The 16,940-nt window shown below is 38.6% G+C and overlaps 1 protein-coding gene across 2 annotated transcripts; it reads left to right on the forward strand.

Annotated features, from left to right (window-relative positions):
- Positions 1-3,736: 3,736 nt before the first annotated feature.
- LOC131235352 (protein GAMETE EXPRESSED 3) lies at positions 3,737-14,685 on the forward strand. Of its 2 annotated transcripts, XM_058232511.1 has the most exons (11): positions 3,738-4,218; positions 4,336-4,378; positions 5,785-5,972; positions 6,740-7,069; positions 8,377-8,623; positions 9,317-9,601; positions 10,236-10,322; positions 10,855-10,887; positions 11,178-11,237; positions 13,408-13,550; positions 13,881-14,685. In XM_058232511.1, exons 1-11 carry the CDS (start codon positions 4,087-4,089, stop codon positions 14,460-14,462), a joined length of 2,130 nt encoding a protein of 709 aa, XP_058088494.1. In that variant the 5' UTR covers positions 3,738-4,086; the 3' UTR covers positions 14,463-14,685. The 2 variants fall into 2 exon arrangements, with proteins under 2 accessions (XP_058088495.1, XP_058088494.1); XM_058232512.1 differs by lacking the exon at positions 10,236-10,322 and having other exon boundaries at positions 3,737-4,218.
- The last annotated feature ends 2,255 nt before the right edge of the window (positions 14,686-16,940 follow it).

Genomic DNA, 16,940 nt, shown 5'->3' on the forward strand with positions numbered 1-16,940 from the left:
AAAAACCTTTGAAAACTTTTGATATGACTAGTTTATGATGTCGCTTATTGGCCATTGACGCTCGAAGTGAGCCTATACACGAGTGGTAACGGTAAAGAACTGCACAAATCCGATTAATCAACCGTAGGAAGCCAACGAATCTGAACGATCACTTAAACACCAAGTTTAGCCACATAATTTGTTCATATGAGGCCCAAATCTATCTGACATATCACTAACTAATCATGACAATCACAACTACATAAAGATCTACCAAAAGTCGAGACAATTAAGGGTCAGATTTTAATTAATAAACCAAACTGACTCACTTATCCTTTTAGCCAAAGAACCAATGGTTTAGGATGATTATAATCGAATTGTTATTTCTGCTAGTTGCGAATAAATCACACTATAAACTTAGCTAATCTAAACCTTAATTATTGCGCACGAGAAATCTTGCTACCTAATTCATTTCAAAAATGCCTTGATTATCTGAACGAGCTCTAGATTGCTCGTCAGTGGGCCACTAAACCCGAAGCTATAAAAATACATTCGTCTTAGTAGGCTTCACGTCCATTGCGAGGCATCAAGTCAAGATCGTAATTCAGATCGCTCAAACTTGGACTTGCAAGTTCAGTACATGAGCTGTGCGAATATTTTTAAAATTAATAAAAAAAACTTAAGTAACTTATTTGCGTTTGGTCTTTGTTCAAGTTGTGGCTTTCGGACCGTTAGATTACAATCAAATTTAGAGTAACAATCTAAATTAATATCTTGCAATTCATATAGTTGCGGTCTCGATTAACCATTAATGACCGTTGAACAAACTTCTGATCATACCCGTCGATCGACGTATATTCAAATGGCGGGCCAATTGTGTCTATGCGTACATCATCATTAGGGCCAATCATCCAACAGTGGATATCAACCCCTATATCCCATAATGGACCTCAAAGGTTAGAAACACACTCCCCCAGGGCGAGTGGATGTGGATGAGTATGAATGTGGCATAATCATCTATCTGCAATACACATGTCATGTTGATGTATTGATCACGACTTCCATCCAGTGGAACCTACTATGTGTTGTTGATGTCTTAAATTGGTCAATAATGAAGTCGGTCGATGCCATCGACATGTGCTCGATTCCATCGAGAAAATTTAAAAAATCCCATATTAGTTGTTGGAACATTTTACTATTAAAGTCAGTCAATGCCATCAACATACTACTCGGTGCCATCGACAAGTGATCGATGGAATATTCGAAAAATCCTACGTTAGTTATTGAAACATTTTAGTGTTGCTACTTGATGTCATTGAAGTAAGTTCGATGACATTGAGGGTTATCGATGACACTGAAGTTCCCATTGAAGATGTGCGTAGAATTTAATAAGTATAAAATTCGTTTTCTATTCGATTGTGATAATATATATATTAGGTATAATTGAGATTAGGGTATAAAGAGGGCTCTCTAATTCATTCATAAGAGTTTCAATGATATAATTAGAATTTGTAAAAGGCTTATTCAAATCAGCAACAATCTATATCTTATAATTTCTGCTTTATGGTGCATTACACGTGACTTTATGTGGTTTTTTCCGATAAGAGTTTTTCCATGTAAATTTTGAATTATTATTGTTTGAATTTGGGTGTTGGATTTCAAATACTTTGCTTTAGTCATCTTTGAGTGTTTATGCTGTTCCCAACACTGTGTATGACACATGGTTTGAGATGCACATTCGGATGATCCTATCAATTTGACAAGTTGGCTTAGAAATCAGCGGTCAGAAAACTAAAAATGGCTAACGGTCAATATAAAGTACCGGAGGAGTGATGAAAAATGAAGGCTAGAATAAGTGTCATTTCGAAACATGAGTCATCAACGAACTAGCTAGATGGACGGTCCAGATCGACGCATCACCCGGCCACGCGTGTCATATCCCATGCCCTCCACCACTTCATCTCCCCCACTGAACACAGATCATCGCTATAATCCTATCCGTCCATTTTTCGTCACAAGTGTGTGACCAAACTGACCAAACTGACGAGTGTAGTAGCCTGAGCTATAATCCAAAGCATTTTCACGGTTGGCCCAACCTAAAAACCGCCCATATGCCTCCCACGTGTGCCATACAGCCACGCGTGCCGCGATTCAAAAGTTCGATCTCTCTCGCGCGCAAGTCGTTGTAACAGGAAAGAAAACCGCCGGCGGTTAACTGCTCACCCAGCGCGCTTTACAGTCCTTCAAAAAAATTCCAAATCCAAAGCTCTCTTCATTTCATCAGAGATACAGAGAGAGCCCTAGTTTCAGCTCTTTAAAGGTAAAAACCCTAGTTCTCGAGTTTCTCTTCTTTTGAATCTACAAAAGAAGAATTTCTAGTTGTGGGTCTCTCTTTTTTTTTTTTCTTTTTTTTTTTTGTGATTTTTTCTCAAAATTTCTAACCTTGAAATGTTCGGATCTTCTTTGCACATTTGTTTGCTAGGAGATGTAATTCTTTTCTAGGGTTTCAGATCTTTTAAATTCTTTGAATCAGAAGGCTTAAAAAAATAAAAATAAAAAATCCTTTGAAGGTTATTGGGTGAGGACTGAGGGGCTTTCAGGCTCATTGCGCAGTGGTTCGTAAGACTGAGTCCTTGCGTCCCCAGACTTGCGGATGGTTGGTTGTGTGGCTGGTGAATCCAGACCACCCATCAAGCAGACCCTACCATGGATGGCCCATGGTGCAAAAAGCACAGTACTTGAAGAATCCTGGCCCCCCTTTTGCACCGTCTCTGTCAGATTGCATACCACAGAATTAGATGGCCTGGATTGTGCAATTTGTACCATGGACTATCCACTGAAGGCCCCAGAAAATGTTTGCAGCAACCAGGATCGTTGATCTTGTGGGCCATCACGTGAATGTGATATCACTGGAAATACGTTCAGATGATTGTATCCAACTGATAAGCAGTCTTCAAGTGGACAGTTAATATGGAGTTTGGCAGAAAATGAGGATGGTCCAATTTCAACTCAGAATGGTAGGATGGTCAGGATCATCCACTCGCCATGATTATTTGGCTATGGCCTATCAGCAAGGTGGTCCAACTGATCAACAGTCCCAATCACTATACAATCAACAGTCCCAATCACTATGCATTTCTTCTACACATGAAACATAGTAGCATTTCTCTTTAATAACTGCGGCAACTCATCCGCAGTGCATGTGGTATACTTGCATTGTAGCACGAAATCACACTTATTTGGACAACGACGTCTTATTTCACGAATTGAATTTGGACCACTATACATTTTCTTTTGGCTATCCATTTGGTGGTTACCAGTCTGTTGCAGCCCACAAATAAGCGAAAGTTTGGTCCATGCTCCATGTTAAAATTTTGGTTTTAAAAATTAAAATGTTTCGAAAATCTTGTCTTCTCATAAAAAATGGTGTTGAAATTTTCAAATGAAAAGTTGTGGTGTTTTTAGTCTCACATCGGAAAGAATGGGAGGAAAATTGTGGTTTATAAGTGATTGAGTGGGTAGTATTCTTACCTGGAGAAATGGAGGATGAGATGCTCAGTTACACACTAGAATGCGCGTGTGGCATCGGCAGTGTAGCTGTAATGGCACTTGATAGTGCACTTCAGCTGCTGGAAATGGTCAGATCTATGAATCCAAAACCGTTGGCTGTTTTGAGAACAGTTAATAACCTTAATAGCCAAACGGACTGGTCTTGATGATCCAATGATCTGAAACGCTCCGAATTAAATGCCAACGGACATAGGATCTAAAGAGAAGGCTTGTCTTATCTTGGTGCTAAATTTTAAATAATTTTGCCTTTTGTTTTTCCAATACATTCCAACACTCCATCCATGTTGAGGCCCACAATTTGGACAATCTGGATTCTTGCATGTGTACCTTATATACCATTGACAAGTTTTCATATTCATTTAATTGTCTAGTTGCTGTTTTTTAATGCTCGGGTACGTTTCGTTATTAAGAATATGGGCTACTTGCCTCCCTTTATTAGAATAAGAATCAAATTAAAGACGACCTTGATTGTTATTTACTGTTTTTCAAAAGGTTGCCGGTTCGTTATGGGGTAGAGATTTCCTGCCAGAATCAGTAATGCTTTTTCTCCTTAAGTTTCGAACTGTCTTGGATCTTGATATCCTTCTCATGGAAGCCAAATGGACACCATTCCAGATTTTACTGCTGTTTGTTGTCTGGATTGCATCCATTATCTGTTCTTCAAATATGGTGAGATTTTAGTAATTTTTATGTTGCTGATTCAAAGAGATTTGTTTCTTTCTTTCTTTCTTTTTTTTTTTCTTTTCCTTTTTTTTTTTTTTTTGAGAATTGATCCTGTTTTTTTAGGGTCCATGTGAGGCGGTTGATGGACCATGGATCGAGCATCAAGGTAATCGTATGTGTAGGAAGGAAGATGAATGTTTGATTAAGCAATCTACTCAGCCAAATGAACTATGCATGTGGGGATCACATTTAGGTGATCCACACCTTTCATATTGCGGGCATCAATATGGATTGACACCCCAAAGATCTTCCCCATTGGATGATCATAGTTATCTGTTTAATGTGCACCATTCACAGTAATTGTCCATTTGGAAGCCACTAATTGGATGGTTACCATTGTCTGATTGGGAAGATACTGCAGCATGCCTCGTCACATAATGGGCCCCACTAGATGAATGGCCAATGCCAATGAAAGACCGGCTTCGCCTGTACAGTTGCTGGGTTGAACCAAAATGTGGTTTGTCCCCACATCATTTGATACTTATCTGATGTAGAGTGAGTCACAGACACTTTCATGGCCAAGATGGCCCAGAGAAGGCCCAGTCAGAGGCAGAAGTAATCAGGACCATCAGAACCCTAATGCTGGCATATCTCGTAAACCGGAATGAGTTTTTCCACATACAATATATAATTTTGGGTAAGGGAAGCTACTTTAACCAACCAACCTTGCTATGCTGGGTTACCTGTGAATAACATGGTTAGGCCAAACTGGACACTTACTATTTTTGGTCGAAAACCATGAAATCTAGTAGAAATCATGGCCGTCTATAAAATAGTAAGTTTACTATTTATAGTAAGTCATGTTTTTTGGAGTTTGAGTTGAAGTTTAATTATGAAACTTCTTCCTGGGTTTGATATAACTACTTAAAGGATAATAAATTCTTTTTTTATCATCAATCAACTTATTTTCGAATTTATTAGAATTTATTTCTATTTTTCCTCATGGATTCAAGGAATCTCTGTGAGGAGTCTAGAGAAACTCCGTGGATTCGGAGTAATTATCCCCTGAGGAAGATGGTTCTCGACCTCATCACGTCCATCCCTGCATCATTATCCATGCATGCATTCATCTTTTGATATCATCGGTTACATTGTCACCCATATATCCATTACATTGTTTCCCATATCTGGTTTGGCATTGTTTGGATGCTCTATTCAATTCAATTGCAGTAGTTAGTCTGAGAAAGTAGAAATAACCACATTGCTAATTCCTTCACTACCATTCTTTTTGAGGGACTGGGGTCTAAATTGCAGTTACACTTATTTCAAGGTCAACTTGAAAAGAATGCAACTGCAATTAGATGGCTACATGTTCCTTCTGAATAAATTCGAATTTTGCAATTCAATTCCCTTGCGCATCCAAACGTGGCCTATATGAATAAACTGTAGGAACTGCTAAAAGGTTAATTTATGCTTATTCTTGTTATTTTTTCTCCTCTTTTTTTATCAATTGATTCATCTTTTACTTCAGGAAGATCATGGTATATCCGATTATGATATTTCCCTTTTCAGGTCAAGACTCTTTTAAGAAGAACACGAATAGATTTTCAAATCCACTTGTTGGAGATGATGGGAGGATATATGTTTGTTATGAAAGAAATGTTTTCTCATTTGAAAAGAACGGTAAAGTTGCATGGACTATTCCTCTCAATTATACATGCAATACTGACATAGATCTGGTCCACGACGAAAGAGGGAAGGTAACCTCTATTCTATTTTTATCAGACATTGACATAAAAAACCTGCATCCTTTCATACAATAAAGCAAGCCTAAGAGAAATGTGATTGCTACAAAATAGCCGTTGAATCCTAATCTCGTTATGCACAACATGTCTGTGATATTTGGGTTGTTCATTTAGTGGGTCACATGCGCTTGAAAAGAGGATGGTTATGGAAGAGTGACAAATGATCCAAATTCAACACACCTGCGGCTCACCTTATCATCGCACCGTTCTGATTTTTGGGCCATGGAAGCACAACAGGACCCACACTCCAATCAGGGACATGTGCTGCATTGGCACAGGTAGCTTCATTACAGAAATGAGTTTAAGTACACAATATGTATGAGTTCAATGGAGAAGTGTATAGAGGACAAATAATTCTTGTATTGGTCCACACTTAATGCGCCTGATGGGCCACCAGATGATTGCACCAGTCCAATTTTTGGGCCATTGACGATACACAACAGGACCCGTGCCCCAGTCTCACATACATATGCCGCACTAGCATGTATAGCTTCATCACATAAATGAGGCCAAAACACACATTCATGACTTCAACTGAGAAGTGTAGAGTACAAATGATTATATTTTTTTCAATCAGACTAATACAGCAATTGGAAGTGAACAGGATAGCACATCCAAACACACCCTTAATTGTAAAGCATAACACTAAACATGCTTGTAGGAGACATCGGATTTTCTTATTCATTTTAATAATCTTTTTCTTTTCTACCAACTCTTAGCAGATATATTTGGTGGCAGATGGAAGAATTTTGAAAATCAAGCCATCGAATGATGGAATTTCCAAATCTACCATAGAAATTTTCTTGGATCTGGAATCGAGTCTTGGAGGTTCAAGCGAAATCATCGGTCTTTCAATAAGCATTTGGAGTTCATCTCTGTTCATCAGTATAAAAAACCGTGGGCTCTTTGCATACACGCTAAGTGGACAGCTGCTGTGGAGCACTGGACCTGTGCTTCATAGGCATGGTTACCGTCAAGGCTGCAAAGAAAACATAACAGATTGTTATTTTGATTCCGCACCCATCATTGATCAGTGCGAAGGAAGCCTATATGTAAGGTCATTTGATTACTCGTCTTTATTTCATTCTTGAATTGCTTAGGGAGGAATTGGAGGGTCCTACAATTCCACACATGGGGTACACGGCTCCCCAAAAATGTCTAACCGCTGGGCCCAATGGATCTTATAGTCCACATATTGTTTACAGTGTCAACTTTAGATTTGTTGAGCCGCTTTATTTATACCTGTGTTTAAATGTGCAACTACACTGAATTGTGAACATTCACTTCATTTTTAAAGCCTTTCCCTTCGGGTGCTAAGGAATGTAATTACAATCTGGTCATTTCCATTTCATTGAGATAATTATTACAATGCAGCTCAATGATTCATCCAAATGTGTCATAGGACCCTGAAATCAAGACATGTTCCGTGTTATATTTACTGTTTCATCTTATCATTGAGATGCACAACACACATGTAATACAGAGCCCATGTACAAAGATCACCTTTTTTTTTTCTTAGACTTAGGTATTGTATTCCCCTAGTTGAAAGTTATATGTGGATTACTCAACTGCTTGATGCTTTTGTTGAGTTCAAAATTTCCTTCACTCTTTCCATATATCGATTGAATTTCAATATAATGGAATCTAGGTGGGAATGTGTTGCAGATGGCAGGTTGAATTATCTATCCAGTCCATCCATCTATCAGGCCCTATTAAGGATGGCTTATGTTTAAGAAAACCAGACCTATTAGACAATCTATCAATTACTTCTCTTTTAACCACTAGTTATTTTCATTTTCTATAGTGTCTTCAATGGCCACCATTTGAATGGATAGAATGTCCAATGTGTATATTTTTGACACATTCGGTCAATTTTAGGGTCTAATATATGAATGGATCCAACTGGTACATAAACATGCTATGTGTATAAAGGATGGTTCTATTATATTCTGATTCCCCAATCTCTAAGTATCATCTCCCATAAGCGGTCTTTTTGTGAGAGATTTATTAGAATACATCCCCTATGTGTTGCTATATGATATGTTGGGACTCTAGCCTTTGGATTTAGATGATCTAAACCATTTTTACGAAGCGCCTCAACTTCGATTGGGGACAACAAAAAAATAGACACTCTTAGGATGGAATTTTTCCAATAGCAATGCAGATTGACTTGAATCCAACATGAAATGAATGGAATTGAAAGTGAGACCACATTAATTTTTGTCACTTCCTCTACAATTACTTTGAATTATTACAATTCAGTCCAACAAAGCACTCGAACATGCCCTTAATTTTGATCATTTCACACCAAATTACCATTGCATGCTTATGGAACTACCTCTGGATTTTGCATGTGCAGATCTCGAACAATGAAGGACAACTCTATTCCATTTTTGTTCAGAGCCCCAACTTCAGATGGGTCCAGGATTTTAGTGCAATCGGCAAACTTCAAGTTATTACGCCTGGTAACAACGGCCGTCTGTATCTCAGTTTCCCAAGAGCTGGTCTTGTGATGGCACTAGATGTCTCGACTGGAATTATTCTGTGGCAGAATAATGCGGGTCCGTTGTGTATAGAAGGATGCTCACCTGTCGTTGATTCCAATGGTAAATGCATGTTTGGAATTATATATGGAAACACTCTAGAGAAACCCATGTTCATGAATACTTCAGCTGAACTAAAAACATTTCAGATATGAATCATATTTTATGCATTCTTTCCTTGTGTTTGGTTGCACCAAAATATGATTAAATTCTTCAAATTTCATGATGTTTGGTGCAACCAAACACACCCTTCACTACATTTTGGTTTTTCTAATTTGTAATCACCGAAATCCATATATGCATTGGTGTCTTGGAAATATAGTTGCAAGTGTCTACAAATTGTAATTAGAGGAGACATTCAAGCCAGTGGCATTTTACTTCAGGCTTGCTTTCCGTACAATTGGAGTTCTGCTATTCAGTGTTCATCTCATGGACCCCAACATGGATGTGAAAGAAACCCCCCTTCACAAAATCATAGCAATCTGATTGTTGGCCTATGAATGGATGGTCAAAAAATAAAATATATCCAGCAATCCATATCCAGTGTGATGAAGTTCAGCTGGATGCTGGGATTGTTAGTTGGTGGAATTTCCGTTCCGTTAACCATCAATGAGGGGCCTACCAGACAAACAGTCTAGATGACCAAAATGTGGGGCCCACATGTAAGAATTCTGACACAAATGAAGGTGCTATTGGTTCAGTATGTATTGTAATTAACAATGTTGTAGTATGATTGATGTTTCTAAACAAAAACAGGCTGGGTATCTGTCGGTTCGATGGACGGCTTCCTGTATTCGTTCTCGCCGACCGGAGTTCTCAAGAAGTTCCTGATGGCAACTGCACTCAATTCAGTGGTCCAAGTCAGCCCTGTTCTTGATTGCTCTGGATCTGCAATTTATGTTTCTCAGACAAGGATGGAGGCAAAGACCAGCCACATGATTGGTGAATATACCTGCATCTCAGCAATGAAACCACTCGAAGTAATCGTAACGCTGTTTGCTCCAGCAGCTGGAGCAATATATTGGACCGGAAAGCATCCTGGTAAATCCAATTTCTTTGCATTTAGGCCATGTTTGGATGCTCAATTCAATTGCTATAATTAATCCAATTAAGAGGAAATGAGCAAATTGAAAATTGAGAAAAACTTTGATACTTTGGTTGTGATGGATCATACACAGGCACTGAGAAATTACTAAGAAATTTTCGCTTATTTGATTACTTGACTACCATATTGGTGGACCGTTATTGGATGGTTAAAAATGAAAAATACCCCATGGTCTTATTCAGCAAATGAGTGTCCATGACTCAGCAGTCTGGATTGTTCAACCAATCTGATTTTGGATTGTAGGTTGTGACGATGGGTTCAATAATTTAGTACATGTGCCATTTCTATCTGCCTACATATCAAGCGTCATATGCAGCCAGAGCATCAAATAACTCCCCATTGAAATTACCTTCCCCAGCATCAAAATCGAGTGAATCAACTTCAATTCTGTTATCTTCAAGCTTGACTTGAAAGGAATCTAATTCAGTTTTTCATCCAAATGCAGCCACAGTTTGTAACAAGCAGATTTTATTTAATTTTTTAATTTTGGAATTTGAAGCCTTTGATACTACGTAGAAATAGCAAATTCTAAAACTTTTGCTAATGGATGTAAGTAATGTTTTATATCAGGTGAATTGTCGTCTTTGCTATTCGAGAGCAACCAACACCATCTTGCAGTCGATGAAAGAATCCTTCTTGCTTTTGTAACTGCATCAAGTGAGATTCATTTGTTGAAGAATTCATGTGTTCTTAGCAAGTGCTGAAAATGCATATGATTTCATGTGATGCATGTGGTCTATTCTGCTTCCCTTTTTCACCTACTGAATTTGGATTGTTAGTTGTTTTATTTTTTAACCATCCATTCAATGGACAGCTCCTGGGTGGTTAGGATCACCTGATTGGTGCAAGTTCAGGAAGACTCCCCACAACTTTGTATTAACCACATGAGCTATTAGTTCTTCAGTTCTAAAATGGCACACTCCAAGATATTGGATGCCTGAGGAAAAAAATCCGATGGTCCAAATGTCTCTGTATCTGCTCAGCCATGGACTGATTTGAATTTGACAATACCACTGATGATCAAATTTGAATTTGTTTCATGTTGCCAACCAATGATTCAACATCATGCCAACATGAAATTCATTAGTTTTTGTTTTCTTTAATTTAAATATTGGATAACAACAAATTATTTTCTGTATCGATCATTTGCTCTAACCTTGCGGGCCTTTTTCTTCTTTTCTTTGTGCAGGAATGGGCACACCCTTCTCTTGTCGTACCACACGTAACCATTTGCATTTTTCATTAAAATGATTCGATCATCGCCTTCTTATTGCTGTACTTACAGACTTAATTTATGGATAACCAATCACCTACATGCAACTGCACCATTCCTTGTCACCTACATGCAACTGCACCATTCCTTGTGGTACAAGGAATTTTTAGCCAGGAGATTAATTAAATATCTATTTCTATCTACCCCATTAATGCATCTTGTGGCTAAAAACTCCTTGCACCACAAGAAGTTGTGCATGTGCCTGTAGGTGATCAGTTCTCTTTGTTTTGTTATTCCAGGTCAGAAGCTTGCTTGGAGCTGTTCCCAAGCAAAGCCCAAGTATCTCAGCATCTATACAGGTGACCTGCATTTTCATTTAAGAGGAACTTTAATATCATTCGCACTCATGGCACATGTGTACGTCATCTGGACGGTTTAACTGATGAGTTCCATCACTATCGACGAAACTAAGAAGAAAGAAAACATAAGAGATTAGGAGTGTTTGAATAACTTGGAATCCTGTGGAAATAAAAACAGGATTCTGTTGATGGAATGCATTCCTCTGCCTGTGAAAGAAAGGTGAGGAAAATGATTTCTTTCCCATCCATTTTCTTCAAAAATGGTGACATTCGTAAAACTGGGTTTTGTAGAATTCCATACTACTGTGGAATTCTTTAGACCACCAACTACACTCATAGAGTCCACCTACATTGTAGGTGCTGTAATAAAGAGGCAATCCTCCACCATACATAGAGCAACAACCTCTCCAAAATGAACCAGCTGAAAGAGGGAAAAATGGCCCATGCACGAGGACACCAAGCTAACATGTGAAAGGAAGAAGAGTCCATCTAGTAGTTGGTTTTTACCATCAATAGGGGATTCAAGTCTATAAATAAGAGGTCATTTCGTAGTGTGTAATTAGTGTGAATCGGTTGTAATTGATGCATTTGGGAAGTGTATATGATCTGAGTTGGAATTCAATTAACATCAAATATAGAAAAAGTCTCTTTTTGAAATCACAACAAAATCATGGGATTCTATTTCACATGGATTTTGATTGCCACCGATTCACAGGTCACAATCCTCTCTCTCAGTCTCTCATGAATTGGAAATAATGAATGACAAGGCATAAGGACCTGAACGAGAGATTTAAAGTGAAGAACACAAGAAGGCATGCGATTTATGAGGAAAGCTGTAGTGAGAATAGCATCAGAACAAAACATCTTTAGGACATTCATACGAAATGGCAATACTCTTGTCACTTTCAGGAGGTGATGGTTCTTTCGCTCTGCCACTCCATTTTGTTCTGGTGTACCAACGCAAGCGGTCCAATGTTCAGTCTCATGATTATGCAAATATGATTTAAGTCTAGAATAAATACACCATTCCCCCTCCCCAATTATCAGAACGAAGAATTTTGATATGAGAATCAAATTGAGTGCAAACCATCTATACAAATATTTGAAGATAGAAAAAACTTCATCTTTAGATTTCATAAGATAAGCAGACTCACAAAATATAAGTTTATTGCCCCAGCTATATTGTACGAGAATTGTGGAAATAGGTAGTGCCATATTCCCTGAAGATGGGAAAATCAATGGCATTGTATAGCCACAGTAGGTGGCATCTAAGGAAATGGAAGCATCGGTATGCCTGCCCACAGATCTGAATAATCAAGTTGTCTTACAACCCATTGATCACAACGATTGATTGGAACATTGAGAACTGGACGCTGCACACTGGAATGGAACCAATGTGCCCAATAAGGAGACACCACCACTAAAAATTCTCAAAAGATCTTAGAGAGTAAAGAGACATACTATTCCAAATGATTATGTTGTGTGTACCAGAACATGAAATTGTTATTAATGATAATAATCTAGCTACATTTCACAAGCTATGCAAAGCTAGGGATTTCTTTAAGTGGTTGCTGCCATGAATGATGAGCTGGAATCCATGAGTTCAAATGGAGTCTAGGACCTTATCAAGTTGCCAAAAGATCACAAGGATATTTGGTGCAAATGAGTTTATAAGATCAAACGTGATTTTAAGGACAATATCGAACAATTCAAAACTAGACTAGTGGCAAAAGGAGATGCCTACTGATGTGGGAGCATGTTGGAGTGATTTCAAGGATGCACCGTATCTCCACACTGGGGTGAGGTGGCCCCCCAAGGTGGGGTCTGTGAGATGCAGAATAGCCAGGGGAACGTCCTTCCCTGCATCACAGAGGAGTGTTATGCATTAGTAACGTGGCTAATCTCGCTTTTAGTTTGTGGCTTTCTATTTGATATCTTTGTGTATGTATGCATTTCACGATCTGTGTTATGGAATCATGATCGTTGATTTGATTTCAAAAAAAGTTGCAAGAGCAATCAAGATGCCGTACACATGTGCCACATCTGCATTGTTGCATGTGATGTTTGGTTATAACACACCGCACTGTTCGCATTCTCGTCTTATCGAAGATACAAGATATAAAACAATATAAGCCGTCTATCAATGTGACTTTGTTTCTTTAATCTGCAGGCAATGAAAGGGCAATACTGTTATTCTTGCTATTCCAGTCCATGGTTTTAGTAGCACTAGCCGCATTAGTACGGTTCTGTTGTGTATTTTGGAGCAAGAAGAAGCTACGGGATCAAAACCTTGGAAATTTCTTGGAAAAGAGGGTGAATAAACAAACACTCCTGTTCATCCCCAACCAATGTATGTGGGGCCCACCTTAATGGTAATCTAGGCTTTTTCATTTGGTGGCTCCAAGGTGGATGGGCGCCTTAATATCTCACCCATTAAGGCGCGGTCCATCGGATCAATAGCTTAGATGATTGAAAACACATACATCGCAGTGGGATCCAGAGAGTCAGATCCACCAGGCAATCTGCGTCCAGATATTAAGGGCTGGCCCATTGGATCAATAGCTCAGATTATTGAGAATGTGGGTCCCACATGTACGTTCGGAAGACTCAAATTTTGTTTGGAACCATATATTTCTATTTCAGCATTCACTCCATGTAAGAAAGAAAGCCTTCAACAAGAAGATCATGGAGCTTGAACAGAAGGCCGGAGGCCATGAATCTCTGGAGAGTCTAGGCGAAATCATCAGAGACAGAGATCGGATAGAGCGGAAGCTGTCGACCACTTACAGTCTGGGTCGAGACGGGCCGGCGTCTTCCCTGCTGCCGCTCTACAGTGGGAGGAAGACCAAGAGCTACTCTTTCCAGAGCAGGACCAACGACAGCGTCGACACGCTCAGCGACACTACTACTTCCAGAGAAAGCAGCAGCAGCAGCAGTAGTGATAGCAACCAGAGAGAGGTAGGCCAGCAATCAAGCGATGATAACGAGTCGAAGGTGCCTTTTGAAGTGGGGTCCATCGGTAGGCCTTGGGAGAGTCAGGCGAGCCCCGCTTCGGGATCGAGAGGGTATGCGAACCCTTTGTTCGATGAGAATCTGCTCGATGGTGGGTCGTCGAGCAGGTCGATGATGCACGGTGGGGATGAACTTGTGATGGGGACCAGGCAGCAGGGGAGTAGTGGAGGGAGTGTGTCGTTGAAGAGGAGGAAGACATTGTCTTCTAAGTAACTTGAAAAGGATGTATTTGATGAATGCATCTTGCCATTGTACAAATGAAAGTTAGGATTGCTTGATCGTTTCAATTTTGTGTGTGGCGCACCTGAATTGGGTTGCTTCATTTGGACGGTTTGCAATCGAGTAAATACCTGTAACTTGGACGGTGGTGGCTGCATGCATGTGTGCGTAATGTTCTCTCTCAACTGATGATATGTATTTTGTCTTAGTTCTGTTGCAGCTGATGATATGTATAGCGTCTTGGCCTTATTTTCGAGCCTAGGTGCTTATGGCATGTTGATCTGGACCGTAGTTTGGACATGCCTCATATCTGATGGGCCATGCCTCATAGTTTTTTTTTTTTTAATAATATCGGCGTAATTTTATTTTATTTTTTGATGAGATTATTTCTAGTAAATGCACACAATCACCTACATTCTGCTTTGTAAGATAATCTTAACCCTTTCTTGAATTCTGAAAATAGATGAAAAGAAATATTATTATCTATACTCCAACTAAAATGAGTCAAAGATTGGATGGTTATGATCTTCAAATCATGGTGTTTTGGGGCATGGTCCATCCATGGTGGGATGGTTAGACCAACAATGCAGATTGCCAAACCATGGCCCCACCCTTTTCTCTTCTTAAATAAGCAATCAATAGGACGAATGAACAATTATCTAAATTTAATGGGCATGAGTCCATTGATTGGGTAGTCTGGAACGCTTGGGTCGGGCATGATTTTGAGGACGTCCTGTTCACGTGGGCTTCATATTTTGGACGCCATGTGTCCGTTGGATGCTCCCCAAGTGTGATTAGCCACACGATCTTAACGTACAAAATTGTTTCGTGGTGCATTGCTATAGCATTGTTTTGATGGCCAAGATTTTATAAATATTACTAAATTGCAAGACACTATATTACCATGACTGTAACTTATCTTGAATATATAAAAGTAAGAACTGTGTAAAAAAATTATAGAAATTTTAATAGATACATATTTTCACAAAAAAGAAAACATCATAATTTAGAAAAATCATTCCAATCTAATTATGATAAATGATGTGAGCTGAAGAAGTGAAAAGGCTCAAACACAACCGAGTTAGTCGACTTGTTGGATTTGGAGCCTGTCAACTGGGTTTCTCCTGTTGGCACTATGTTAGTTATTTGTTAGGTGTAGTGTGGGCTAGTATGCTATAATCGTTGTAATTATTTGATTTAAAATTGATGAACTTTCACTCCAAGTTTCAAAATAAGTGGATATATCTAATATAAATGTATATAGCCAAATTCTAAGAAGTTTGGTTGTTTACTCATTCACTTGTCAAAATTTTGTAATAATTAAACAATAATTGAAAGGTTGAGTTCTTTTTTTAAAAATGAGTTGTATTTTGCTCTTTATAAAAAAAAAAAGACTTTTCAAAATACTAGTGCAATTAAATAAAAGGAACAACTCGCAATCGATTATTAAGAATAACTCCAAAATATATATTTTGAAATAATCACATGATATTGGATAAAAGATAAATCTAATATATGAACGTAAATTTAAATTTAAGTAAAAACTTTATATAAGAATTATTATTATTGAATTATCGCTATTTCAATGATAAATTAAGATAAAAGATAGATATGTTTTAATTTGGTTGTATTGGTTTATGGGTGATTTTTGGTCCATAAACTTTATCTACTATTTATAAAATTCTACCTTATATTTTTTCTAAACGTCTTTTCATTTATTGTCAATAATTATGATAGTCCGAAAGCCCCCCTCTAAGTTTTTTTTTATTATTACATTTTCTATTTTGATTACTCCTCTTCTCTCTGCTAAAGGCCATATCTCTCAGCCACCACTTACTCTTCAACCACGCATGGGCCGTTTCTTGCTGCCGGTATTTTTTGGCTCGATCGCCTCTTGCAGCTCAATCATAACTTTCACGTGCCATATCATTTCCCGCAAAGACAGGTCCTTTTTCTCTTGGTTCGGCCATGATTAGGCTACAACACCTTTGATATTCAGCATTCTACCTTCCCATATGTAGCTTTTCCGCTGATCGATCCGACGGCCTGAAGATCATCAAGGGTAGCGGGTCACAAGGAATCATTGCATGAGATCAAAACATCAATATCAGTACGATCAATGATTTGGTTTCCTCCAATGTATCATGTCTACCGATCCCAAGTGTTGACTTGAGTCGACTCAGCTCCAACCCTGGCGAGTGGATTAAAATTTTTTGCAAGGTGATTTAGCTAGGACACTTGATACGCATGCGCTTGTAAATGGTGAGTGGAACCTTGAACATGGTCTACCTTGATGTATGTTCCTTATATCCACGCCGTCCATTAATTTTGACAGATCATTCAATGTCATGATCAACAAAATGAAGCGAATCACCATACCGCAGTAAACAAAAACTTCTTGCGAGCCTTTTGGTTTTTTTGATCAAGTTGATATATGTGTCATCCCTTCATCCAGGTCTTTGTGACATCACC

Source organism: Magnolia sinica, chromosome 19, assembly GCF_029962835.1.
Source record: "Magnolia sinica isolate HGM2019 chromosome 19, MsV1, whole genome shotgun sequence".
Lineage (NCBI taxonomy): Eukaryota > Viridiplantae > Streptophyta > Magnoliopsida > Magnoliales > Magnoliaceae > Magnolia > Magnolia sinica.

Coding starts and splice junctions, on each gene's coding strand:
- LOC131235352 (XM_058232511.1), top strand. CDS start 4,087: ATGCTTTTTCTCCTTAAGTTTCGAACTGTCTTGGATCTTGATATCCTT. Junction 4,379..5,784: donor ACCATGGATCGAGCATCAAG/GTAATCGTATGT, acceptor TTCCCTTTTCAG/GTCAAGACTCTTTTAAGAAG. Junction 5,973..6,739: donor TCCACGACGAAAGAGGGAAG/GTAACCTCTATT, acceptor AACTCTTAGCAG/ATATATTTGGTGGCAGATGG.